The 27,399-nt window shown below is 37.5% G+C and overlaps 1 protein-coding gene across 5 annotated transcripts in view; it reads right to left on the minus strand.

Annotated features, from left to right (window-relative positions):
• ESRP1 (epithelial splicing regulatory protein 1) overlaps nt 1-27,399 on the minus strand; it is a 101,954-nt gene that overhangs the window by 47,481 nt on the left and 27,074 nt on the right. For all 5 annotated transcript variants that reach the window (XM_001379464.5, XM_007488122.3, XM_007488123.3 and 2 more), the window contains exons 5-11: nt 25,331-25,429; nt 25,135-25,189; nt 17,773-17,883; nt 17,292-17,424; nt 17,147-17,189; nt 13,761-14,062; nt 6,779-6,997 (exon numbers count right to left, since the gene is read on the minus strand). In XM_001379464.5, coding sequence (XP_001379501.2) covers nt 6,779-6,997; nt 13,761-14,062; nt 17,147-17,189; nt 17,292-17,424; nt 17,773-17,883; nt 25,135-25,189; nt 25,331-25,429 — 962 coding nt within the window. The remainder of the gene's footprint in view (nt 1-6,778; nt 6,998-13,760; nt 14,063-17,146; nt 17,190-17,291; nt 17,425-17,772; nt 17,884-25,134; nt 25,190-25,330; nt 25,430-27,399) is intronic.

The raw sequence follows: 27,399 nt of genomic DNA on the forward strand, positions 1-27,399 counted from the left end.
GCTAGCCAATTGCAGTTAAGTGACTTGCCTAGAATCCCACAACTAGGAAGTGTCTGAGGACAGACTTGAACCCAAGATCTCCCATCTGTTGGCTCTAAAAGCACCGAGATACCTAGCTGCCCCCTCATAGCAGTTTCTCGAACAAGACACTCCATTCTCCAAAATCCAGGCATTTTCTCTGGTTATCCCTTGGACCAATTCATGTTTCATGAATACTTTGACTTCCTTCAAGTCCCAACTAAGATCCTACCTTCTTTAGGTATCTCTTAAATGTAGTACTTTTCTCTTTGTTGACAACAATTTGTCATGTACAATAGCTTGTTTGTACAGAACTATTTTCTTGATGTGTTCCCCCACCCCCTTAGATTTTTGGCTCAAGGGTAGAAACTGTCTATCTTTTTTTGTTAGCAAAGTGCCCAGCACACAGTAGGAGATTAATAAATGTCTATTAATTGACAAAATGGGTTAGAGAAGTGTAGATTTTGAGCACTGAAGCCTGTTGTTCTTCAGCTACGTGTGACTCTTTGTGATCCTTTGGACCACAGTATGCCAAAACTGTTCATGGAGTTTTCTTGGCAAAAATACTGGAATGGATTACCATTTTCTTTTCCACTTGATTGAGGCAGAGAAAGGTTAAGTGACTTGCCCAAGATCATATAAGTAGTAAGAGTCTTAACCAGAATTGCACACAGGTTTTCCTGACTCCAAAATCCAACCCTCTATCCACTGAGTCATCTAAGTGCCTCTAAGGCAGCGGAGTTTAATACCTGAAAATAATCATTCTCCAATTATCTCTGGACAATCACTCCAATGGAATCACAGACACTAACTTTATGTGGTTGTAAAAGACAACAGTAACTCTTGAAATCTATAAAACTTGAGACTTTTAAAGTAAAATTCCAAGAGAAATCGGTATGGCAATAAAAAGTAAGACATGATTATTTATGGGACAAATCACCATAAGTCACATCTCAGCTTTTTCTCCATGCATAATTGCATAATTACATATATAACAATTTCACTCACAAGACCTCTCTCAGCAGCATATATTTTAATAGTTTCTATTCTGTTAATACAGCCAGAATCCATGTTGATTTTTGTTTATATGAATACCCCAAAGATTTTTGTCCCCCTAGTTTGGCACGTATTTTAAAGAAAACAAGTTCGTGTAGGTCCCTTTTTCTATTTTGACTCTGCTTCCACATTCTGACCTAGGACTTTATCACTTCATGTCTGGCCAACTTCAAAAGCTTTCCCACTGATTTTCTGTTTCTGATTTTCTCTTTGCCTCAAGTCTCTCCTTACTCCAGTCCATTTTCCATTCAGTTGTCAAAGTGATCATCCTCAAGTGAAGGTATGATCATGCCACTCCTCTGTCCCTAGTCAATGAACTTCAGTGGCTTTCTATTTCCCCCAGGATTAAATATAATCTTCTGACTTTTTAAGTCCCTCATAACCTGGAGCATTTCTATCTTTCTAGTTTTTTAGACTCTACTCATTTCCACATACTGTGATCCAAGGACACTGACCTTCTTTTAATGTTCCCTCGATATGATGTTCCATCTCCTGCCTCCCCACAGTTTTACTGGCAGTCCTCTGTGCCTGAAATTCTCTCCTCCTTTACCTTCCTTTCCTGACTTCTTTGGATTCATTCTAATCTCATTTAAAATCTCACCTAACCATTCTGGAGGGCAATTTGGAACTATGCCCAAAGGGTGCTAAAAGACTATCTGCCCTTTGATCCAGCCATAGCATTGCTGGGTTTATACCCCAAAGAGATAATAAGGAAAAAGACTTGTACAAGAATATTCATAGCTGTGATCTTGGTGGGGGCAAAAAATTGGAAAATGAGGGAATGCCCTTCAATTGGAGAATGGCTGAACAAATTGTGGTATCTGTTGGTTATGGAATACTTTTGTGCTCAAAGGAATAATAAAGTGGAGGAATTTCATGGGGACTGGAACTGGAATTGATGCAGTGAAAGGAGCAGAACCAGGAGAACATTATACAAAGAGACTGATACACTGTGGTACAATCGAATGTAATGGTCTTTTCCATTAGTGGCAATGCAGTGATCCTGAACAACTCAGAGGGATCTACAAGAAAGAACACTATCCACATTCAGAGGAAAAACAGTGGGAGCAGAAACAGAAGAAAAACAACTGCTTAATTACATAGGTTGATAGGATATGGCTGGGGATGTGAACTCTAAATGATCATCCTAGTGCAAACACCAACAACATGGAAATAGATTCTGATCAAGGACACATGTAATACCCAATGAAATCGCGTGTCAGCTACAGGAAGGGGTGGGAAGAGGGGAGGGAAAGAATATGATTCTTGTAACCAAGGAATAATGTTCTAAATTGACTAATTAAGTAAAATTCTCAAAAAATAAAATAAAATAAAATCACACCTTCTGCAAGAACCCTTTCCCAATGCATCTTTGCTTTTTTAAAACCATACCTTCTTCTGAGGTAGCATCAATTCTAAAGCAAAAAAGTGTTAAGGGCTAGGCAACTGGGGTTGACTTGTCCAAGGTTTCACAGCTGGGAAGTGTACAAGACCACATTTGAACTCAGGTCCTCCCGAAATCAGAGCTGCCACTCTATCCACTATGCAACCCTAGCTGCTCCTCCAACCCTTTTTAATGCTAATATCTTCCCTGGGAGATTATCTTCAATTTACATGATATAGTACCACTTGGTACATAGTTGTTTGTAAGCTTTCTCCTTGACTGGACTGTGATCTACTTGAGAGAAGAGACCATTTCTGTCTTTCTTTGTAACCCAGCACTTAGCCCAGTGCATAGCACATATTAGATGTCTCACAAATGCTTGTTAATTCGAGTATACAGAATTTGCTACTATTACTAAACACTAAATATATGGTAAAAACACACACATAAATATATATATATATATATATATATATATATATATATATATATATATATATATATATATATATATATATATATATATATATATATATGATCTAGACTCAAATTAGGATTTAAAATTGGTTATACTTTCCCTAGTAAAGTAATAACTTAGGCAAAAGAATTATAAACACTTATTTTTCATGGCTATTTTAGCCTTTTCCTTACATTTCAACAATCATTTATGAAGTACCTGATTAAGGTTCTTTACAAATACCTAAAGACAAAACTAAAAAGCCAGACTCTCTATCCTGAAAGATCTACATTCTATTCTACTAGATCAAAGACTTTTAACCTTGAGTCCTTGACTTTATTTTGACAACTATTTCAATATAATTTTTAAAAAATCTTACATTTTATATTTTACAATAATACTCTGATAAGGGACTCAAAAGTTTCACCACCAAAGGGGTGTTATGGAAACGTTAAGAACCTGTATGCTAGAAGAATGCATGTAAGCAGAAAGATGTGTAAAAAATTATTCAAAGTAATTTTTAGAGAGAAAAAGTGAACAAAAGCAATTGCAAATGGATGGGAGAAGGTCAGAGAAAGCATTCGTGCTATTCTTTGAAGTAAATAAGGAATTCTTAAGAGAACTGGGTAAGTAAGGTACAAAATGGAATGCTAAGCTGGAATAATTTCTGTTCTCCTACCATTTACCAGAGCTGCATTTTCTCTTCAACTTAAAAAGTCTTAAGAGATTAGCCTGGAGCACTCATAAATGACTTATGCAGGATCACACTGCCAGTACGTGATAGAGGCAGGGCTTAGTCTAGTACTGCCTGTGAGGACAATAATCTCTTACCAATGTACAAAGGAAGAGTTTTAATGACCTTTTATTAGTGTTAACCCTCTTTGACAACTCTGTGGCATCTTTAAGACTGGGAGAAATGGAAGCAGAGAGAGAGCATAGATGTGTTCCAAAAATTTTGACAGAGAAAGGAAGGATGAAAAGCAGTACCTTGAGGGAGTAGTAGGTGAAAAAGAAAACTTAAAAAAAAAAAAAACAGACCAACCCCCACCCCACCCCCCTAACTTAAGCACAGAATACACCTTTGCAACTTACATCTGGCTTATTCTTGAGCATGCTCCACCTCTAAACTAGATGTCAGCCTCCAAATGAGTATACTTTTTCCTTTCTACCCAATTCCCTCTTCCCACATTCCAGCTCCACTTTATCCTTTGTGTCTTCTCCTATGAGAATGTAAACTATGGAAATAGTTTTCTTTCTTTTTTCTCACCCTAGTGCTTGGCACTTATTAAGCACTAACAAATGCTTTATCTAACTACCTAAGTATGTTAATGGGTAGAAAAGAAGATGCCACTGAAGATGAAGAAGGAAAGGGGGAGTGTTCAAGTCTTCAACTGATGGAGTAGTTGAGATCTGTTAAAGAAGAGGATGAGGTTAAGAATAAATGAAGACACGATGAAAGTAAGAGGTCGAGATCCAATGACTATATCACAGTCAAGAATGAGACAACACCCCATACCAAGAATGGGGGAAAAATATAGAGGACTCAAATAAATTCAGGTACAAATTCATGCTGCCAGATACAATCATAATAATTAATTGGCTTTCTCAGTCAATGACTTAGTAATCGTGGAAAAAGTGGATGAGAAGCAGTTAACAAGGCAGGTATAATTGAAGGTCAAGGGAGAGAAGGCTTCTCAGGTCATAGCAGAAAATCTTATAGGGACATAATACTATATGATGACATATTACAGCCATAGATCATGAGTTTCACTGTAGTCAAAAAGTCCAAACTATAAAGAAAAGATTATCTTGACAAACCACCATATATCATTATGTATCTTTTTGCTCTGTATTTTTTTGAGATTTTGCACTGGGGCAACTTTTATCTAGAAAAACTAAACTAACTAAACCAGCCTCTTTTGAACCTTTTTTCTTTATCACAAAGGATTTGTAAATCTAAGAGAATTTTAAGATTCTTTTTTTTTGCAGAAGGTCATATTTTGTCAACATTCTCTATTATCAGTTTGATACAGAAGCAGGTTTATTCTGAATTGCCTTTACCTGGGAGCTTACTTATTATTTAAAGCCATGAAAAGATTTCACTTAGGAAGTAAATAAAAATTTTGAAAAAATAGGACCCTATCAAAATCAGTGAGTAGCAAATAGTTTTTAACCCCTCCTGGTGACCTTTGTTTCATTAGGCATTTCGGTATAGCATATTCTGTATGACTCATTCAGGACACAATAAAAGCCTTCCTTATTTGTGATGACCTGCATGCAGCTTGATACAATTAATTGAAAAAAACTCACCTCCTATTTTAGAATTGATGTTAAGGAGTGCAAGGGCTAAGAAATGGGGGTCAGGTTACAAAGTTAGGAAGTACCTGAGGCCACATTTGAACACAGGACCTCCAGAATACAATTAATTCATTGATTCTGCCCTCCAGTTATAATGGCCTATTTCCTTTGCACATTCATGCTTTTGCATAAAACTGTGCTCTCATGCCTGAAATACACTGTCGTTCCTCCTTGTGCCTCTTAGAGCCCCTAGCTAACTTCAAAACTACTCAAAGGCCACCTACTACACAAAGCATTTCCTAATCCCTCAGGTTGTTAGGGTCCTTCCTCATATCCAAATTAATCAGTCAACAATCATACTGCACTGGAGATACAAATATGAAGAATAAAACAATCACTTTCTATTTAGGTATATGCTGGGCTTATTGATAAATATATTATATGGATTAGTATGCACACTTTCTGCTGAGTAGAATGTAAACTTTTTGAAGGCAAAGAGTTGTTTTGGTTTTAAAATTCTGTAACATAGGAGTAGAATGGGGTTCCTCACATTCTCACTGGGGAACTAGAGAGAGGTGTTAAGGAGCTAGAGAAATAGAGAAAGGGAAGAGATAGATCCTCCCCTTTGGGGAAGGTAGCACAAACTGTCTTCTGGAAGGACAGAATATGTCTCCTCAGAGATTAGATTGACTATGAAGGATAAAATCTGAAGCAGAAGGTCCTATAGAATGAACCCACTGCCCCCCCTTAGATCTTGGCTGTTGTAGGAGAGCAGAGTAATTCTCTTGTCCCTGAATTTCTCAATCCTCCAACTCTCTCTTTCTCCCTTTACACCTGAGTCATTCTACAGCTTGGGTTGGAGCTGATTCTCCTTCTTGGGGAGAAAGGTAATATTTCCCCCAATGCTTCAGTCCCCTTCAATGATTGAAGCAGACTTGATATAAAAATCTTCATTCTAGGGGACACACAAGGCAGGGAGAATGGGGTTGTTGGATAAGGAAAGTGGAAAATGGGAATCCCTATGGACTTACAACTGACCACCCCTGTAAATCCTAGGGTTCAGGCTGTTGCCTGACTCTCTTTTAGTCAGTTGTAGGGGTTGTCCTTCCTCCTGATCTAATCTAGTTGTAAAGTGAAGTTCAAGGACAGTTTTGGGGGACAGAGAGGATCTTCTTTAGTAGATGGCTTTTCCCAAAAGTCCTAATCTACTTTTATCATCTTTGGCAGGAACCAGAGGAATCTGGGGTTCACTGGAAGGTGATCAATGTCCAGAGAAGCTCTGTTTCACAGGCTTCCTCTCAGACCATCCACTCCAGGAGGGCTCCCAAGAAGAATTGAAGTAGCTGTTTTTGAATCCTCACAGCTCATCTGTTTTTTTCCTGGAATCTTGGGTCTTCCTTGCCCTTCCCCACTTGGGTTGCTCCTTGGTCATGCTGGATCTGATTTCCTTTCTTACAATTCCTATTGCCCATTGCACATGCTTTTTCTCCAAGATTATTTCTATTTACATTTTATATAAATATAAATAAATATTCAGGTCACACTTTTTCTAATGAACAACTCACCTGGTGATTTAATACCATATGAACTCCATGGGTTTGAATAGCTGTGGAAAATTCTCCCAGAAATTCCAATATGTCCTCAATAGTGGCGGCATAAGGAAGCCCTCGTAGACGGATGCAGTCTCTGACATTGGTAGGGGTCACAAATTGCTGAGGTAGTACAGGAATGATAGGGGGAGTTGGGAGTGGAATGAGAGGTGTAGAGGAAAACCGATTCAGCACCTGCATATGAGTAAAACAAATATCTCCATGAGAAAAAAGACTTTCACTGGGAACAATCATGATAGACCACTTCTTTTTCAAGTATGTGTATTTTTGAATTTCCATGAACAATCCATTGAACTTTGACTTAAGTTGTATCTTTTCTAGGTCTGTCTACTTAGGAGAGAATTCTTTCATTGACATTCTCTAATGTGCCTATGAGATATTATGACTTTCATATATTTACATACACACATTACATCTTATTTCCATACCTTTACCTTGACTATATCCCAGGCTTAAAATGAATTCCCTTCTCACTTTAGGAAATTTCCTTCAAGACTAAGATTAAGCACCATATGCTATTTGAGGCTTTTCCTTCCCCATCCCCAGCTATTGTGAAGTTGGAATTTTATACCCAAGGACTACGTTTCCCAGAATTCTTTTAGTATTTCCAAGAATTCCTTTCCTCTGCATCCTCACATCCCTCCTTGTTAAAAGTTTCTGTAACCACACCCTAGTGATCTTTTTTCCCTGCTAATGCAGCTGGAAGAACACTCTCACTCTCTCTCACTTCACTTTATTTCTAGTTATTATTAAAAAGCTTATAAAAATAATACTTGGAATATTTGGATATTTAATTTTAACCTTACACTATGAGTGCTCTCTCACCTCAAAACTATCTTGGACTCACTATTTGACAAAAAATGCTGGGAAAACTGGAGAACAATTTAGCAGACACTAGGCATAGACCAACATTTCACAATATAGCAAGATAAGGTTAAAATGGGCACAAGATTCAAACAAAAAAGGTGACCATCACTAGCAAATTAAGGGAATATGCAAAATTTTATCTATCATATCTATAGATAAGGGAAGTTTTTGACTAAATAAAAGACTATGAAGATTACAGGATATAAAATAGATAATTTTAATTGCAAACAAAAATACAGCTGAAATTAGGAGGAAAATAGGAAATGGGGGGGGGGTGAATGTTGACAGCAAGTTTCTCTGATAGGAGCTTCATTTCTCAAATATGTAGAGAATGGAGTCAAATTAATGAAAAACATAATCTATAGGAAGAAACAGTGAATGAGATCTAATTGAATAAGTATAGAATGATGCATATTTTTTCATGTTTCTTGCTGTTTATTTTGGGGACGGATGGCTAATGTGGAAGTATATTTTGCATAACTTCACACATATAATTTATATCATATTGCTTTTTTTCTAAATGGAGTGAGAGTGAGGGAAAGAATTTGGAAATCCAAAATTTAAAAAAATGAATGTTAACAATTAATTATAAAAAAATTCCTTGAATTATTTTTTATATATTTGGTAATTACATTTATAAATATACATATAATGTCTTCACTTTTAATAAGCACTTTAAAGACAGAATTGTTTTACTCATTTTTATAACCACAACTTGCAGCATGGTGCCCGGCACATTGTAACCATATAATAAATGCTTATTGAATTATATATCTATCTACAAATTTAATTTTATATCAAAACATTAGAAATTATAGCATCTAAGACAGTGTACTAAGGAAAATTTTCTACAAACTCAAAATAAAGCAGCAACTTCATAATACAATTAGCCTTACTCCCACAGAATACATTGAAGTTTTTAAAGTTTTCTTCTATTCTATCCAGTCCTATGACTAAACAAGGAATCTAACCTAATAAAAGTGAGATGCCTCATATCTTAGAAATAGAAAGAGTGGAGGAAATTCTATTCAAAACTAACATTTGATAGCAACTGGAAAATTAGCACCAGGATCAAATTAAATCCATGTATTCAAGTCATTAAGAAGAAAGGGGGGACAGCTGGGTGGCTCAGTGGATTCAGAGTCAGGCCTAGAGATGGGAGGTTCTGGGTTCAAATCTAGCCTCAGAGTTGGGTGATCCTGGGCAAGTCACTTAACCACCATTACATAGCCCTTACCACTCTTCTGTCTTGGAACCAATACATGGTATTAATTAAAAGATGGAAGGTAAGGGTTTTGGGGGGGGGGAGAAAGGAATGTAAAGGACTTTTTTCAAGGTAGATTTAAGATGGTAGAACAAAAGGAATCTAATTTCTATCCAATTTAGATCCATTAGGACAGTTGAGATTCCAATGGGAAACTAATGGTAACATCATAAGGAAAACCACTTCACATACTTTTTAAAACCCTTATTTTCTTTCTTAATATCAGTTCCAAAGCAAATGAGTAGCAAGGGCTGGGCAATTGGGGTTAAGTGACCTGCCTAAGGTCACACTGCTAAGAAGTATCTGAGGCCAGTGAACCCAAGTATTCCTGTATGTAATTTACTAAGGATTTGTCTGCTTATTCAGACAAAACTATTTCACCCTTAGGAAAAGACCTCTGACTCTTTCCCCTCAAGTTTCATGCCCCAGGGGGCCAAGATAATGGCAACTACTATGACAGTCATAGCTAATCACTAATACAGACTGTAAGTCTAGCAGTCTCTTACTCCTTAAATTCCAAGTGCAACAGAGGTAGTTGTGTTTCTGACTCATAGGAGAAAAGGGGCCAAAGAACTTCCCATCCATATTGCCCCACCCTTACGCAACCTGTCAGATTGCCTCCTAAACATAATGATGACAATAGAACCTCAGAAATTGCTAGGGGAACCAAGAGAGGGAGGAAGATAATTATACAAATCTAGGATAGAAAAAAAGGGAGGATAAGTGAATCAGCTATGATGTTGAAATAAGAAAGGACTTGGCCAAAAGTGCTCATTAGTGAATAAAAAGGAAGAAATAAAACCATATTGACAGGACAATAGAGCATATGAAAAACTAATCCAACATTTAGGTAAAGAAACATTAGGTAAACAAACACAGCACTTCAGGGTCTACAAAATACTTCCATTTACCAATTGATAAAGTAGTCAAAGGATATGAACAGGCAGTCCTCAAAGAAAGAAATCTAAGCTAATCACAAGAAAAAATGTTATGTCATTAACTAAAGTTAAAAGAACACTGAGAAAGAAAAAGGACCCACGGAGGTGCTCCCTATTAAAAAGAGAGAGAAAGGAAGAAAATGAAAGGGAATGGAGGGAGGGAGAGAGGAAGGAAGGAAGGAAGGAAGGAAGGAAGGAAGGAAGGAAGGAAGGAAGGAAGGAAGGAAGGAAGGAAGGAAGGAAGGAAGGGAGGGAGGGAGGGAGGGAGGGAGGGAGGGAGGGAGGGAGGGAGGGAGGGAGGAAGGAAGGAAGGAAGGGAGGAAGGGAGGGAGGAAGGGAGGAAGGAAGGAAGGAAGAAAGGAAGGAAGAAAGGGAGGAAGAAAGGGAGGAAGGAAGGGAGGGAGGGAGGGAGGAAGGGAGGAGAATGAGGGTCATTAAAGCATTTAAAACACACACACACAAGGAACTAGAGGAAAGAAGACCAGAAGGAACAGATAAGGACAATAGCGAAGGTATGTGGCTAACAGTATACTTTATGTACAGAAGTTGGTTTTTTTGGTACTACTTAAATTCAGAATAAAAGTAAGTCCTTTTAAAAAAAGAAAAGTGCTTTCCTCATAACAACCTCCTGAGGCTGGTAATACAAGTATCATCATGCCAATTATATAGATGAGGAAACACCCTTCAGACAGGTTAAATGACCTAGCTAAATCACACCACTGCTAAGAGAGTGAGGCAATATTCATCCCATATCTCCTGACTAAGCCAGCACTATGGCCATTATGCTTTACAGATACTCAAAGGAATGAAATACAAAATGGAGAAAGCATTCCATTTGAAGTCAGGGGCCAGGATGGGATCCCCCCTCCCATCACAAAACCGTTTCCCATAGTTTCCATGCATAGGAGTAACAAATACCATCTTTGTTTAGTCTTGCACAGTGAGTTGAGGAATTGGAGAGAAGACATGACTACATTTAATCTTATGCTACATTATAATGGTTCTCAACCTCTGGGAATCATCAAGTCACTACAAAGAGTCTAAATTAATATATAATATGCTTATCAACCATCATATAAGTAAAGATACTTTTTGGGAGATAAAGAAAAAAATGTTTTCTTAATATATTAGCTTAACTTAATATTTTCAAAGAAGTTGATATTGTGATGGATAAAATATCACTTCATAACTTTTTGTCACCATATATTTTTTTCCATCAGGAGTGCCAACAATGGCATAAAAGTTGGCCTCAGAGTCAAGAAGACCTTTCTACTTCCTGTCCCACCTCTGATATACAGCGAGTGATTCTGGGCAAGCCACAGTTACTCTGTAGATAAAGTGATGGCCTTGGAGTCAGGAAGCTAGATGACCCTAGGCAAGCTATTTAACATCTGTTTGCCTCAATGGTAAAATAGTGATAATGATACATTTTAGTTTCCTCAGCTACAAAATATCATCACTTGCCTCCTAGAGTTGTAAGGATCAAATGAGATAATATACGTAAAATCTTTGGACACAGTACTTGACTCACAGTAGAGCCTAAATAAATTCTTGTATCTTCCCCTTTAAGACCACAAATTATAGTGTTTGCTAATCTGCATGGGTGGAGGTAGTTTGCTCATCAGGAAATATTTCCTAGATCACTGAAGTCTAAGATTTAGGAAAAAAAAAAATTTCTTACAGATACTAATGGAACTATTTCTAAGGGGGGAGGGGTTGTTGGGAAGAAATGAGAGGGTCCATGATTTTTCTGTTTAAAAAGAGGTTTTCATGTTCAAAAAGACTGGGAACCACTTTTTCAGAGAGCATACAGCATGGACTACTGCCACTGTACTCAAGTAATACTTAATGGTCTGTAACACGATAATCTATAAGGTAGTTTTGGGTTACCATATACTTATCTGATTCTTAGATAAGGAAATCACAATTTCACCCAGGAACAATACAGATTACAGTGTCTGCAGCCCTGGGACACAATGTGTAAATTTCTTTCCTAAGAGGATTTCCTAAGAGAAATTTCCTAAAATTTTTCCTAAATTTTCTTAATTTCTAATCTACCTTGAGCTCTCTTAAAACAAACACATAAACAAGGCTAGAATTACATGGTTAGCTAGCTGAAATGAAGAAGCAATATCTGATTTTGTTGGAAACATGAAAGTGATAAGATGGCACATAAACAATTAAATCCATTGATGCTACCATAACTTGTCAGTCTTAGCTGAGGGCAAATATCACAGGCTATGCAACTTGGTGGTAGGGCATTGGGGAAGGTAAGAGAATTAGATGCCAATGAAGAGTCTCAAAAGGAAAGAATATAGTAGCATAGTCTGATATCAGGAACTGTCATTTCCTACAAAAGTTCAATGAAAACCTCCAATACACTAAGGCACTGTAGCATTCCAGTAATTTCATAGTAAGGCCAATTTTATATGGCTTTCAGGAAATGAGTTTATTTTCAAGTTACACATTATATGGCAATATATCCCAAAATCCTGGTGTCAACTAGAATATTAATACCTGCTATTAACACTGAATTTTAAGGTCTAAAGAACACTATCCTATATTATTTTACATTATTATCCCTTTATTTTTATTCCCAAGACCTATGACATTTACTTTAGGGACAAAATAATGATCTGTCATTTACATGTTTGGGACAGGAAGATGAACAATCTAGAGTGTTTGTAATCTAAGATATTAGAATAAATGTCTCCAATTACTTTGCTTCACTGGGATTATTTATAATTCAAGATGTCCATTTCCTCAGCCATTTTCCATGGCACAAAGAATTATCAGAACCAACAAAATTACTAAAGTCTCTCATCACAAGATAAATTACAATAAAACAGAAAAAGGAAAAATTCATGCATAGTAAGATCTTAATGGGTTAGGAGAGTAAGGGAATTGTAATGAGCCATCCCATTGCAAAATTTTTTCTTACATCACTATGAGCCATATAGTTTATTAAGTGCTAAAAATAAAAAGTGCAATGAAGCCATTGTTTCTGCCGTAAAGGAAAAATTACTTCAAAAAAAATAACAAACATATTTCAAGAATTCTTGTTGAGAGGAAAAGTCAGTGATGCTACATTATAAACATTGCTAGATAATTCACATGATGTGGTGGGGCATACCAACAAAGACGTGTTCTAGTGGAGTAAAAGATAATATCTAAGAGATAGGGGACCAGAAGAGGAAGTGGGCCAGGCACATAGCAAGAGCAAGATACAACCACCAGCCAGAATTCAGGTGATACTCAGGTACTGTTAAAAATTCTAGAAGAAGGCCCCCAGCACTCTTGCCATATTGTTCTATGAAAGATAAGAGTTGCTATCTATACCACTGGAAGTGCCTCCATCACATAGATCACAGACCCATTTAAGTAGGATTAGATGTAAATTCATGAATATCATCACTATGTGCAATAGGATTAAGAGATGACAGAATGAGTACTGTTCTAGAATCCACAAAATATTAAAAAGACCCAAAGGAAGGCTTCCATCACGTTGGATAAATTTCCAGTTGAGGATCACAGTTGCACAAAATGATGTAGAGGCCAGCTTTAAGTTTTAAGAAAGTGAATATAGAAAATCTTTGCAGTGTATATAGTCTGATTATATATATGTCCTTTCTCCCCAATCAGATATAAGTTCCATGAGAGCAAGATTTGTCATTTAAAAAAGAACTCTGGAGCCTTAGAGCCTAGAACAATGCCTTGCTCAGAGTAGGCACCTGTATATGTTTAAGTTGAATTCTCTAAATGAAAAGGCTTATCCTTTGGGTTTCAGTGGACTTTGGGAGAGTGACCATTCCCATCTTATACCCCAAGAAGCATTTAACTCAAAGCAATTCATACTTTTGTCACTCACCTGCTGAACCTCAGCTGCAGTGCTCCTAAAGAGTTCAATGTATCTTTTACCCAGCAAATCTTTGTGCTTCCTCAGCGCATTCTGTGCATATTCCTCACAAGCAAATAGGACAAAAGCATCCCCGGTTGGCCTCCCATCAGGATATGTGACAAAAAGGATGCCTTCCTTCCCCCCTGTGATAGGGCAATGCTGTCCAAAGAAAGCCAATACTTCTTCTGCTGTGGCAGTGAAAGGGAGTCCTCTCATTCTGACAATGACCTGATTTTCTTTGGACAGAAACTGGGCTACTTCATTGGAAGTACCTAGAGAATCAAGGCACAGAGAGGGAAAGGGTCATCAAATTTACAGAGCTGAAAATGGAAACATTTCAGGAAACATCTCATATCCCTAGTTACTTCCTAGTTTTTTGTGGGATTTTCTATAGAAAATATCCCAAGATTTTAATTTTCTGTTTCCTCTTAAAAGCAAAACAAAACAACAACAAAACTTTTCCTATTCTTGCTTTCTTGGCAGGTTTTATTTATTCACCAATATAATCTTCCAACTCAGAAAAATCACTTTCAGGAAAATATACAATAGCAAGTTACATTTCCCCTTTGACTTTCTTCTTTGGGGGAAATGCCTATTAGGTTCAGCTCTTAATCAGTTCTAATCCAGATCTAGAGCTGGAAGGTCCCTCAAAAGCCACTTAGTTCAACCCCCTCATTTTGAAGTGGGGATGACTAAGACCCAAGGAACTAAGGTTCCAAAGAACACATCCTTTCAGGAGATGAGCATCATACCAAGAAGTCTCAGCATGGATTAAAGGTACCAGTATGAGAATAGGCTATCTTTGCCATTTACCTAGAGGGTGAAGTTTATAGTCTGGAAGCCAATGGATAAGATCATGGTTCTGTATCTCAAAAGCAGTGTAAAATAATAATCCTATTCCCATCCTATCCTTCTCCCATGGGGAAATATGGAAATTCTTTCCTTTATAACACATCAAGCTACAGGTACCAATTCTAGCCCACAGGAATCTCTCTGAAAGAGACAAGGGAGGTCAATGATGAAGATATTGGAGGGTCCTCTTTTGAAACATCTCCACTAGAGATCTAAAAGAGATCAGAAACCTTTTGCATTTGTTTCAGAGCTCTTTGCCATAGAGGCTCTTACAGTCAACATTCATAGGAATGTCAACTCAGGCCAAGAAGGACATAAAACCCAATTCTTCAAGTTTTCTCAGCATTCAAAAAAAAAAAGTCAGAAATCATGGAAGAACAAGAGCAAAACTCAGAATTTTTCAATCATCATAGTGAGTTTCAGGTTTTAAAACTTTATATTACTGATAAGAGTAAAAGGTTACACTTTTCCTATACTTTTTAGACTTTAACACGTCCTTCTTGTTCACCAAGAAATACTAGAAAAGACACATTTCTTCCATAAATATGCTGTCCCCCAGGAAGTGATTTAGATCATTTAAATGAAGTGATGATATTAAATTAGTAGACTGGAGTGGGACCAGCTAGGTGGCTCAGGGGATAGAGAAAGAGGGCTGGAGATGAAAAATCCTGGATTAAAAATCTGGTCTCAAATATTTCCTGGCTATCTCACATTGAGCAAGTCAATTAATTTCCTATAGCCCTTACTGTTCTTTTGCCTTGGAGCACAGTATTGATTCTAAGACACAAAACATTGGCTTTAAATAAAAGCATATTGGAACAATTATAGATCCTCGTGTTGCTTCGTGATCTCTCCTCTTTCATTTGGCGTCTGGGGTCCCTTTCCAGCTTCAGATCTATGAGCTGATGATCATTTGTTTCACTCTAAGCTTTCCTTTTAATCCTTGTAAGGGGAATTTGCAAATTAACCTCTAATTCCACTTCATCAGAAGGTCATTCTTTATTCCTTTGTCCCAAGAGTCACAGGACTAAAGAGTTGGCAACTTTCCCTTTTGTAGGCTGAGACCATTTTTTAATCCAATAAAAATAAAAGATTAGGCCACTTTTGTAGTGATAATTATACTACCTACTATTTACAGGCAGCTACCTACTATTTATAGGCACAGAGGATAGAAAACTGCATCTGGAGTCAAAAAGATCTAAATTCAAATCTGGTGTCAATTACTATGTAACCCTGGGCAAGTCACTTAATACCTCTGCCTGCCTCAGTTCTCTCAATTGCAAAATGTGGATCGTCTACCTCGCAGGGTTATTGTGAGGATCAAATGAGTTAATTGTAAAATGCTTTGCACAGTACCTAGCACACAGAAAGCACATAATAAATGCTCGTTTCCTTCCTTTCTGGCCTTTATGTGTTTCAAGTTTTGTACTTCACAGACCTTATATAAATTGATCTTTGGGATATCTGTTTATAACCAGTAGTACTAGTGGCTTCTTCCCTCTTCTCCAAATACTATATCTGATTCAGTAGAAAATATGCATTTCTGCAGCATCTCCTATGTGTCAGGAATTGTTGGAAGAGCTTTTTTTTGGTTTTAAATAAATATGATCTCACTTGATCCTCACAATAACTCTAGGAGTTAGGTGCTATTATTGTCACCATTTTACAGTTGAGGAAACTGAGAGAAACAAAGGTTAAATGGCTTGTCCTCGAGCATACATACATAATACATACATACATACATAATACATACATAATTAGCCTAGGATACATAATACATACATAAATAGCCTAGGATACAGTAAGTATCCTAGGCTAATTTGAACTAGAGTCTTCTTGACTCCAAACTTATCACTCAGCACTGTGCCACCAGCTGCATCTCAGTTATAATTGAAAGATAATATGAGGGGTAGCTACATGGCTCAGTGGATAAGATAGCTAGACCTGGAGATGGAAGGTTGTAGGTTCAAATCTGACCCTAGACATTTCCCTGCGGGGTGATCCTAGGCAAGTCACTTAACCTCAAATGTCTAGCCCTTAATATTCTTCTGCCTTAGAATGAATACTTAGAATTGATTCAAAGATGGAAGATAAGGGTTTAAAAAAATGTTATTTCTGGGGCAGCTGGATGGTTCAGTATAGAGAAAACCAAGCCTGGAGATGGAAGGTCCTGGGTTCAAATCTAGCCTCAGACAGCACCTAACTGTATAATCCTGGACAAGTCACTTAACCCCAATGGTCTAGCCCTTAATGCCCTTCTGCCTTAGAATTAATACTTAGGATTGATTCTAAGATAGAAGGTATGGATTTCAAAATATTATATATGTAATTAAAAAAATAAAATATTGTTCTTTAAAAATAGCATCCCCTTGAGAAATTATATATGAAATAAAAAAAAAACATCAAAAGGGGGAAATTCAGCAATTTAAGACAGTTTTTTAAAAATTCCAACTATTCAAAGTCTCTCCATACCACTATAACCAGATCACAGGGAAGTAACTTACCACCTGCAATTTTAAGGAAATCTTCACCCGTTGCTTTGTAAACCTAAAGCAAAGATAAGGAAATAATCAAATTTTTGGAATGCACCACCACATGGCCCCTGGCTACTCATCAGGATGGGAAGGGATTTCCATTGCAGAGACATACCTCAATGTACCTATTTCCCATGTGGTGTTTGTGCCTCTGCAGTGCAAGGTCTCTGTGCTCTTCACTGACAAACCTGACCAGTGCTTCTCCATTTCTCCGACCCTGGGCATTCAAACAAAGTGCAGCACCTCCTCTGTAAGCATTAAAAAGGAATTATTTAAGAGTTAAAAATGAATATTAAATGACGATGGGCAAAGGAGAAGAAACAAATGGGAGAATGATAAAAAGTTGATCCAATTCATTATATCTATTGGAATAATTTAAAAATTAAAGAATAATGAAAAAGGGTTAGCGAGGTGGCACAATGGATAGACAGCCAGGCCTGGAATGGGAAGTCCTGGGTTCAAATCTACAGACAATTCCCTATCTGTGTGACCCTGAGCAAGTCACTTAACCCCATTTATTTAGCCTGTTTCCTTCTATCTTAAGAACTGTTACTAAGACAGAAAGTAAGAGTTAAAAAAAAATAAAGAAAACTAACTTGGCAATGTTAAGGCCTTTGAAGAATCTTGCAATATCTTGGTCCGAGGACTGCCATGGTAAGCCTCTTGCCCTGACTATAGTGTTATCATCAACCAGTTCCATCTTGCTGCTGTGAAACAAGTAAGGACATTTAGATAGTTTCAAAACACACCAATGCCTCCAATTTCCCCCATCCCTTGCCCTGGAGTTTCATGTCATCAAAAAATTTTCAGATATTCCCCTTCAGCAGATTTCTGGTCTTTGTGCTTCCATGACTTAGTTTTTTTTGGTTCAGATTTCGGTACATTACATCATGTATCCAATAAGAAAGGCAGGGCTCAATGGTCTCTTGACCTTTGTGAATCCTAGGAACTGCTTGCACATATCTAAGATAGCTAGTTCCCTCATCCCAATTATCTGTCAGCAGATGAACCCCATGAAATTTTCTTCCTGGCATTGTACCCACCTACCCAGAAAGAACTTACATTCTATTGGTGGGAGCTACAATGCATATATAGTTTTAAGTGATTTTCTACCATTTTTAGGCTGGGGTGCTCCACAAACAGACTATCAAACTTTAGATACTTTTTCCAGTTCTTAGCAACGTACAGCTATGGTTTTTAAATGAAGTCCTCCTTTGGAGCCCTGAATCAGGGTCATATCCAGAGCCTGGGCATGCCAGTTGGAGGAAAGACTCTTCCTTCCTGAATCAACCCTCTTGGTTTTCTGCCCAATTCTCACCTTCCTGGGAGCCTGCCCCAGGAACATATGCAGATTAGGGCTATTCTAGGAGGACAAGACCTTTTCCAAATCTTTCTCTACTTCTCAGAGCCTTCTCCAGGACAAGAAGATACATCTGGCTTCCTGACCACCTGGTTCCTGCCTGACATGAGGCAAGTCTCCTTGAGTGTCACAGAACATATCACTATCTACCAAGAGTCTGAACTTCGTGGGAGGACTTTTCTAATCTTTTACCTCTCTTACGAACTTCATTCCAATAATGGATACTCTGCCTAGATTTACTGCTCTAGAGTTAACATAGTCTCATCCTATTATATACACAAATTCCATCCCAGTGATTCCAAACTCCAAGATGTTAATTTATCAACTCTATTCCTTATCATCATCCTTACCCCTCTGATGACAAACTCTCCACATCTGTCTATCTCTTTCATAGTGTCTTTTGGAATGTTTGCTAAATAATGAACCAACTTATCTTCATCTAAAACTGGTTTATTTTTCTTTATGTCCATCTTTGAGACATGGCTCCCTCCGGATGGCATTCTTCTCCAATCACCTTTTCCTATACTAGTTACACTTTCCATCATATCACTAGATTTGAATTGGGGGAATCTGACTATTCCCTTTTTTTCTTATTTTCTTTAATCCTTATTTTCCAACTTAGAATCAATATAGTGTATTGGTTCTAAGGCAGAAGAGTGGTAAGGGGTAGTCAATGGGGGTCAAGTGACTTGCCCAGGGTCACACAGCTAGGAAGTGTCTGAGGCCAGATTTGAACCCAAGCTTTCCTGTCTCTAGGGCTGGCTCTCCATCTACTAAGCCACCCATCTGTCCCCTGACTTCCTTCTAATGTTTTTTTTTTTGACGCTTCCACAACCACTTTTACTAAGCAACTTCTCTTCCTTTGAGGTTCATGTTATCCAAATTTATCACTTAATTCAAATTTTCCTTCCTCAATAAGTTCAAAGCCTGTATATAATCTTTTTCTCCTTCCAGTCTCCTGTTTTTATTCTAGGAGACTTCAACATACTGATGTACCCTTAAATACTCTAGAGTTCCCCAGGTTCTCAATCTACTCAGTCCACAAGATTTACTCCTCATTCCACCTCATCTACACACAGATGGTCATACTCTTGCTCTTGTCATTATCTCACAAGGGTTCCGCTTCCTTGGTCAGGAACTCTGACATATCTTTTTTGATCATAATCTTTTAACATTCCACCTTTCCCAATACATTATGATCCTAATCATATTCTTTGTCCTCACCATGACTTACATTCTTCCCCAGGCCATTACTCCTAGGTAGGACCAACTACACTCTATTTCTCTCCCTAATGACTCCTTGGTGAATCAATTGAAGCCTACAGTCTCCTCAACTGGCCCCTTGTCCTTTCTAAATTCCAACCATAGATTATTCCCACTATCTACCTCTTTTCCCTCCTATTCACATGCTCCTGAATGGAAATGGAGGAAGTTACAAAACCATGTGGTCTGGGTCTATTGAAAATTTATGTCTAATATCAACTGGCCCCTCATTTTTCAGCCAAATAACCATTCTGTTCTTCCCTCATCCACTGTCCTACTCTCCAAGTGGCTGTTAAAAATATCCTCTTTTTTTTTTTTTAAACTCTTACCTGCTGTCTTGGTGTCAATACTGTCTCTAGGCCTGGTTCTCAATCCACTGAGCCACCCAGCTGCCCCCAAAAATATCCTCTTCTACCCTCATTCCTGCCACACCATCCCCTGACTTCCTCTCTCAGCCGAGGACCTCACCTCACCAAAAAATATGAGACTATTCACCAAGAGCTTCCCTTCTCCCCTATCTCACATCATTCAGACATCTTTCTCTGCTATCTATCCTTTCACAAGGTTATCAAAGAGAAAAGGAACCTTTTCTTTTCTAGATAAGCTCTGCTATGTGCACCTTTGATTCCATTCTATATAGTCCTCTAGATCACTCTTCCCATCCTCATCAGGTTTAATCACTCTCTATTTATCAGCTCCTTCCTTGCTATCTACAGACTCCATTGATCCAACCATCCCGATTAGCTATTATCCTTTATATTTCCATTAATGCCTCAACTTCTTTTCTTCTAATATACTTCCAAACCTCCTGCATTCTGGCTTCTGACCTCAATATTCAATTGAAACTGCTCTTTATAAAGTTACCAGTGATGCGCTAATTGTCATATCCAAAGGCTTTTACTCAATCTTCATTCTCCTTAACCACCCTATAGCATCCAACACTGTCAATTCACCATTTCATCCAGGAAATTATCTCTTTTATGAACTTCTCCTTGGTTCACCTGCCCCTTTTCAGTCTCTTCTGCTGGTACTTCATCCATGTGATGGAAATTAATCTGAAATATCCTGGGTTCCTTTTTGTTTCTATTCTGCATTATTTCATTCAGGGATCTCATTAACTCCCAGGTTTAATGACCATCTCTATATAGATTTCTAGGTCTGTCTATCCAGCTCTAGTCTCTCTAATGAGCTACAGTCACACATCTTCCTCCCCTTATACAAAGCTAAACAAAGATAGCACTCTTGAGTGCTTAGATATTTTAAATTGGATGTCTCATTGGCATCTCAAACTGAACATGTCCAAAAGAGAACTCATTATCTTTCTCCCCAAGCACTCTCCTCTTCAGAATCCCCTATTATTACTGTAGAGGACACAATTACCCTCTCAGTTACCAAAGTCAACAATCTCAGTCATCCTTATTTCCATTTTTCAATCACCCTACTTATCTAATCCATCACCAAATTTTACTTAATTCTACTTTCACATTTCTCATGTAAATCCCCTAATTTCTACTCACAAAACCACAGCCCTAATTCAGGCTCTCATCATTTCTCATCTAGGCTATTTCAATAGTTTCCTGGTTGGTGCCCTTGCTTCAAGTCTTTCCCTACTCCATTTTAACCTCTATTTGGCTGCCAATGTGATTTTTCTAAATAGGTCTGACTATGTCAACCTCATTATGCTCATTAAATTCCAGTGGCTATTTGATTTCCCACTGAGTTAAAAAAAACAAGTCCTCTGTGGTCCTGCCTCCCCTACTTTCCATTTTTCGTAAACCTTACTCCCCTCCACAGTCTATGATCTAGTTATGAGGTCTTGCCTGCAGTTCCTTTAGTATATGATGCCATCTCCCTTCTCTGAGACTTTACACTGGCGAAATCCTCCTTGCCTGGAATGCTCGGTCCACTCATTTCTGCCTCCTGGTTTCCTTCAAGGCTTTCTTCAAAACATATTGTCTGCAGGAGGCTGATCCTAACTGCTCTGGCCCCTAAAGCCCTCTCCTTTCAGATTACCTTCCATTTACTTTATACATATCATATACATATCTACTTTATTTTCCTGCTGCCTCCCCCATTAGAATGTGAGCCCCTTGAGGGCAGAAGCTGCAATTTCTTTTGCCTTTGTATCCTTAGCTCATAGCACAGTGCCTAGCATATTGTGATTAATAAGTGCTTTTTAACTGATGTGGGTAATAAAATCTAAGAATCACTATATCACCTATCCAATGACAGTTAATAAAGAACATCAGGTTTGAATTTTACTGCTGCTAGGTCTAATTCCAATAGATATTCAACACTAAAACTGGGACAAACACCTAAGTGTTTCTCATCCCAAGTATATGATGAAGAGAATGCCCTGTTTTCCTAATATGAATCGCCAGAAAATCATTTATTATATTTCAGTAATTTTGCATGTTCTATTCCTCACATGCTCACATTTCTCCCCAGTCCCAGGACAATGTCCAAATAAACCACCAACTGATACAAGTAACTTACAAAAGAATGAGAACATACATGTTCATGAATGCTTATGGCACCAAAACAGGAAGATAATTCCAGAAGTTTCTTTTTCCTTCAAGTACCAATGTGACCTCATGCACTCCGTCTCTCTTTGGTTTATTTCAAATTTACTAATCAAGTATCCCTTGCTAGTGATTTGAATACACATAAGAGAGAAAATATTGCTTCTTTACTTTTCAATTCAATATGTATTCATTAGGGAGAGTACTGTTCTAGGCACTTGAGATGACAAAAGACAAAAATGAACACCGTTTTCGTCCACGAGGGAACTTTTACCTACCGGGAGGATTGAACACATACTGTCATTTGCCTACTCAAAAACCCTGAGTGACTACTCTTCTTTAGACACTCATTTAAGGTCATTTACAAACTGGCTCCCAACTTATTTGTTCTTACATCACACTAGCCCCTCATATGCACTATATGTTAAAGCCCCATTGGACTAATTATTCTCTGATCTTGTCCTAAACTCTCTTACTTCCGTGAATTGGAGCAGAACATCCTTTCTACCTGGAATATAGTGCCACTACATACCTAGACTGATTAAGCCTCTCCTCCTCTAATCCTCTCCCCTCCAAGTCAGTTTATCAACAAATATTTGTTAGTCTTTATATGATAAGGACTAGTGCCAGGGATACATAAAAAGACAAGCATAGTACCTGCCCTAAAGGAACCTGTATTCTAATCACTCTTGATAGTACTTGGTTTGTATTTTTCTACCTATACCTACATTTAACCTTGTAGTATATTTATGTATAAGGTCACTAGGTGGCACAGTGGATAGAATGCCAGACCTAGAGTCAGGAAGACTCAGCTTCCCAAGTTCAAATCTAGCCTCAGTCACTAGCTGTGTGACCCTGTGTACTGAATCCTGTTTGCCTCAGTTTCTCCATATGTAAAATAAATTGGAAAAGAAATGGCAAATCATTCCAGTATCTTTGCCAAAAAACCACAAAAGGGTCAGACAAAACTGAAAATGAATGAATGACAAAAAAATATTTCTACACATCTATAGCATATTCTATCCATCCTTTTCCTCTTACACTCCCAAACACAACATATCACTGCTTCAAGCTCCAATTAGATTATAAGGTACTTAAAGAACAATTGCTGTCTTTCATCTTTGTATGCCCAGTTCACCGTGTCTTGTACAGAATAATCACTTTGTAAATATTTGCTAAAGAAAAATCAAATCTATTATCTACATGAAGGCTTTCCAGGGGGATGGAGCCAAGATGGCAGCTTAGTAGCAGGGAAATCTGAAACTACACTGACCGTCCTTCCAAACCAATCTTTAAAAAGAGCCTCAAAATGACATGAGTCAAAAGCCACACGAGGGCTTTCCAAATGTGAAGATATCTATATTGTTTCTCCCAACTTCTCTTTCCCAGGAAAATCATCCCTAGAATTGCTATTATTTTTTTTAAGTGGCAAGTTTTCACAAATGACTTTGGATTCACACCTTGGTTACTTTCCCTTGGACATTCTCTAGCTATCCATATACCTTTTAAAGCCATAACTTTAGAGTTGAATAAAATATTGCAGATGAAATCTACCAGCATGTAGCACAATGGTACTCCTACCTTTTACTCTCTTACCAGAGGTGTTCTCTCTCATGGCTTTCTACCAAAACCTAAACAGACCTTGGGGGAGGTAGGCTGCTTGACCTATGCCACAGTTTCTTACACATAAAAAGGGATTAACACTTGCACCACCTACCTGACAAGGCAAGAACTATGTGAGCTGGGAAAGTGCTAGAAAAAATGGATACTTATCCAATGAAATTACATTTTTGGAATTTGTAAGACTTTCCAACACTAGATATGTGTTAACTAACAATAGCTATAATACCACGCAAATAGGTGGCACCGTAGATAGAGCACCATGCTTGGAGTTAGAGGAAAGAGGTTCAAATCTGGCCTCAGACACTTCTTACCCTGGGCAAGTTACTTAACCCAATTGCCTAGCCCTTGCCCTTCTATCTTAGAGTCAATACAAAAACATAAAGTATGTTTTTTTTAAGCAATAGTTATAACAGCACCATCTTGTCAGTGAAGGCAAAAATTATTAAGGACTTCAAAGAACTTTTTAACAAGAGTATAAAATAGTCTCTCTTGTTTTGCTACTCACAAGTACCTGAAAGATCATCAGGGCACATATAACAAACAGGAGAAATATAATGAAAGCCCAAATCAAATGCCAAGTCCTCCCTGATGCTCTACTGATTAAGATCCTCCAAATATTTTGTTTTGTATCACATTGAAATAACAAATGTACTTTTGTAATACTATCTATAGGTCTTTTTCTTCTGTTAGACTATAAGCTCCATGGAGGTAGTACTGTTATTTTGATTCTAAATCTTTTCTAGCATTTAATAGGATGTGTTTGTGCTCTGCACACCAACAGGAAGCAAAAAAATGGTTACTGACACTTGTATAACCTATATTGTAATATTTACTTTCTTGGGGAGTTGGGGAGAGGGAAGGAGGAGAGAGAATCTGAGTTTCAAAATGTCAGATAACAACTGTATAAACTGTCTCTACATATAATTGAAAAAATTAAAATTTAATAATAAAGTAAAAATGCTTACTTAATTCAGTTGTCAAGGCATTGACTTAGGGACCATATATGGTGGTAGGAACAATATGTTTATTGGTTGGAAAGTAAATCTTCCCCTCTTCAAACACTAAAGCCCCATCAAATTAGATTTAAGTGGAAAAAAAAACCCTAAAAATCAGAAAATGTTAACCAAAAAAAAAGGGAGAACGAAAAACTTAGGACAAAAGACTGAGAAGAGTATTACTCAGTTACTTACCAAGTTCCACTTTCAAATTTGTAATTCACTCTCTCTGGATCTGAAAACCTGTGATCTACAAGAGATAAATACATTCCATGATTTTTAACTAGAATAAGAAAGAAGACAAAGAACATAGGTTGGGCAAAGAGCTGAGACAGGGAGGTAGGGAAATTTATCTTCTGGATATCCACTGTGTTTCCAAAGTTGTGCTTACTGTATGGTTCTGAAATCATTGTTAGAATAACATTCCCCATATCTTCCACTTCAGAGGCTCCATATCTGGAGGTTGGAACACTTTTGTCAAGATGCAAACCTGTGAATTAAGAGTTAAGGTAATATTTTTTCTTTTAAAGTTCTTAATTTCTTAATCACTAAGTAAGTCTTGCATTTAGCCTTTAGCTAGGAGAATGAAGCAAGAAGCTAGGTGGAAAGCACCCAAGATCAAACAACCCCAGAGACCCTGGTCTGGCTCATGTTGTTGTTGTTGTTCAGTTACTGCAGTCCTTTCTGACTCTTTGTAACCCCATTTGGGGTTTTCTTATCAAAGATTTTGGAGTGATTAGCAATTTTCTTCTCCATCTCATTTACAGATGAGGAAACAGGCAAATAGGGTTAAGTGACTTGCCTGGATCACACATAGCTAATAAGTTTCTGAGGTCATATTTGAACTCAGGAATTTGAGTCTTCCTGACTTCAGGTCTGGCACTCAATCCATTGAACCACCTTGTTGCCCTCCCATGTATATATAAACCCAAAATCTTTTACCACCTTATCTCACAAATTTCTTCTGGAATTCAAAAGAATAAACAAATATGGAACTAAAGACACCAAAAGGAATAATAAAAATGCCTTTTGTAGAACAGAAGAGAGTTAATCATTCTAAACCAGAGTATATTTGGACTCCTCAGACATCCAAGTCAAAAGTAAAGTCTCAAAAATTAAAAAAACAGAGAAAGGACCTGTTTATACAAAAATATTTATAGCTGCTCTTTTTGTGGTGGCAAAGAATTGGAAACTAAAGGAATGTCCTTCAGTTGGGGAATGGCTGAACACATTGTGGTATATGTTGGTGACAGAATATTACTGGGCTGTAAGGAATGATGAACAAGATGATTTCAGAAAGAACTGGAAAGACCTACATGGACTGATGCAAAGTGAAATAAGCAGGACAAGGAAAACATTGTACACAGTAACAGCAATATTGTGGAATGATCAGTTGTGATAGACTTAACTATTATTAGCAATACGATGATCCAGGACAATTCTGAGTGACTTTTGTCAAAGAAAGTTATCTACTTCCAGAAAAAGAACTGTTGGAGTGAGAAGGCAGATGAAACCATATGATGTTTCAGTGCTTTATTTAGGCTTATGTTTTTGTGTTTGGGATTTACAAAATTACTTACTCACAAAAATGAACTGTATGGAAATATATTTTGCATGATAATATATGTATAACCCAGATCAAATTGCCTACCAGCACCAGGAGGAGAAAGGGAAGGGAGGGTGATAAGTTTGATCATGTAACTTAAGAAAACTTGTGTGGAAATTTGTTTTTACATGTAATTGATAAAATATATATCTATATATATAAAGAAGAGTAAGGCCTCCAATGCACAAAGGGGATCACCTAAGAAGGATTTAGAGTTACCAAGTTGACAAGCTTCCTAAAAGATATGGTACTTAGAATTACAGTCAACATTTATACTAAAATTACAAATCTGGGAGTATTTATTAAAAGTACTTGCAAAGAAAGCAAGGGTGAAGAAAAGACTATTCCATCTTAGAGAGGACAGGTTAAATAGGAGTTGAATATTGAGGTGGGACTGGCCATAAGAAATCTAAAACAACAAAGCACTCACACACCCAAATAAATGAATGCTGTTCTCTTCAAAATATGTTTAAGAGGGGTTGGTAGGTGGCTCAGTGGATTGAACAGCAGACCAGGAGGCAAGATGTCCTGGGTTTAAATTTGTCCTCTGATACTTCCTCGCTGTGTGATCCTGTGCAAGTCACTTAACCCCAACTGTTCCTAGCTCTAACTTCTCTTTTGCCTTGGAACTGATACCTAGCATTCATTCTAAGACAAAAGGTAAGGGATTTAGAAAAATATATAACCTTAGGAGACAATACACTTTATTCCAATTAGGCTGTCTCTGTATGTCTGTGTGAATATTTTTGTGGAATGTAGGGCATATTCTTTTAAATATTCTCAATACTGTTCAATCACCATCCTTTAAGGGTGTACATACACATACACACACACACACACACACACAACCTTAT

Source organism: Monodelphis domestica, chromosome 3 (assembly GCF_027887165.1).
Source record: "Monodelphis domestica isolate mMonDom1 chromosome 3, mMonDom1.pri, whole genome shotgun sequence".
Taxonomy (NCBI): domain Eukaryota; kingdom Metazoa; phylum Chordata; class Mammalia; order Didelphimorphia; family Didelphidae; genus Monodelphis; species Monodelphis domestica.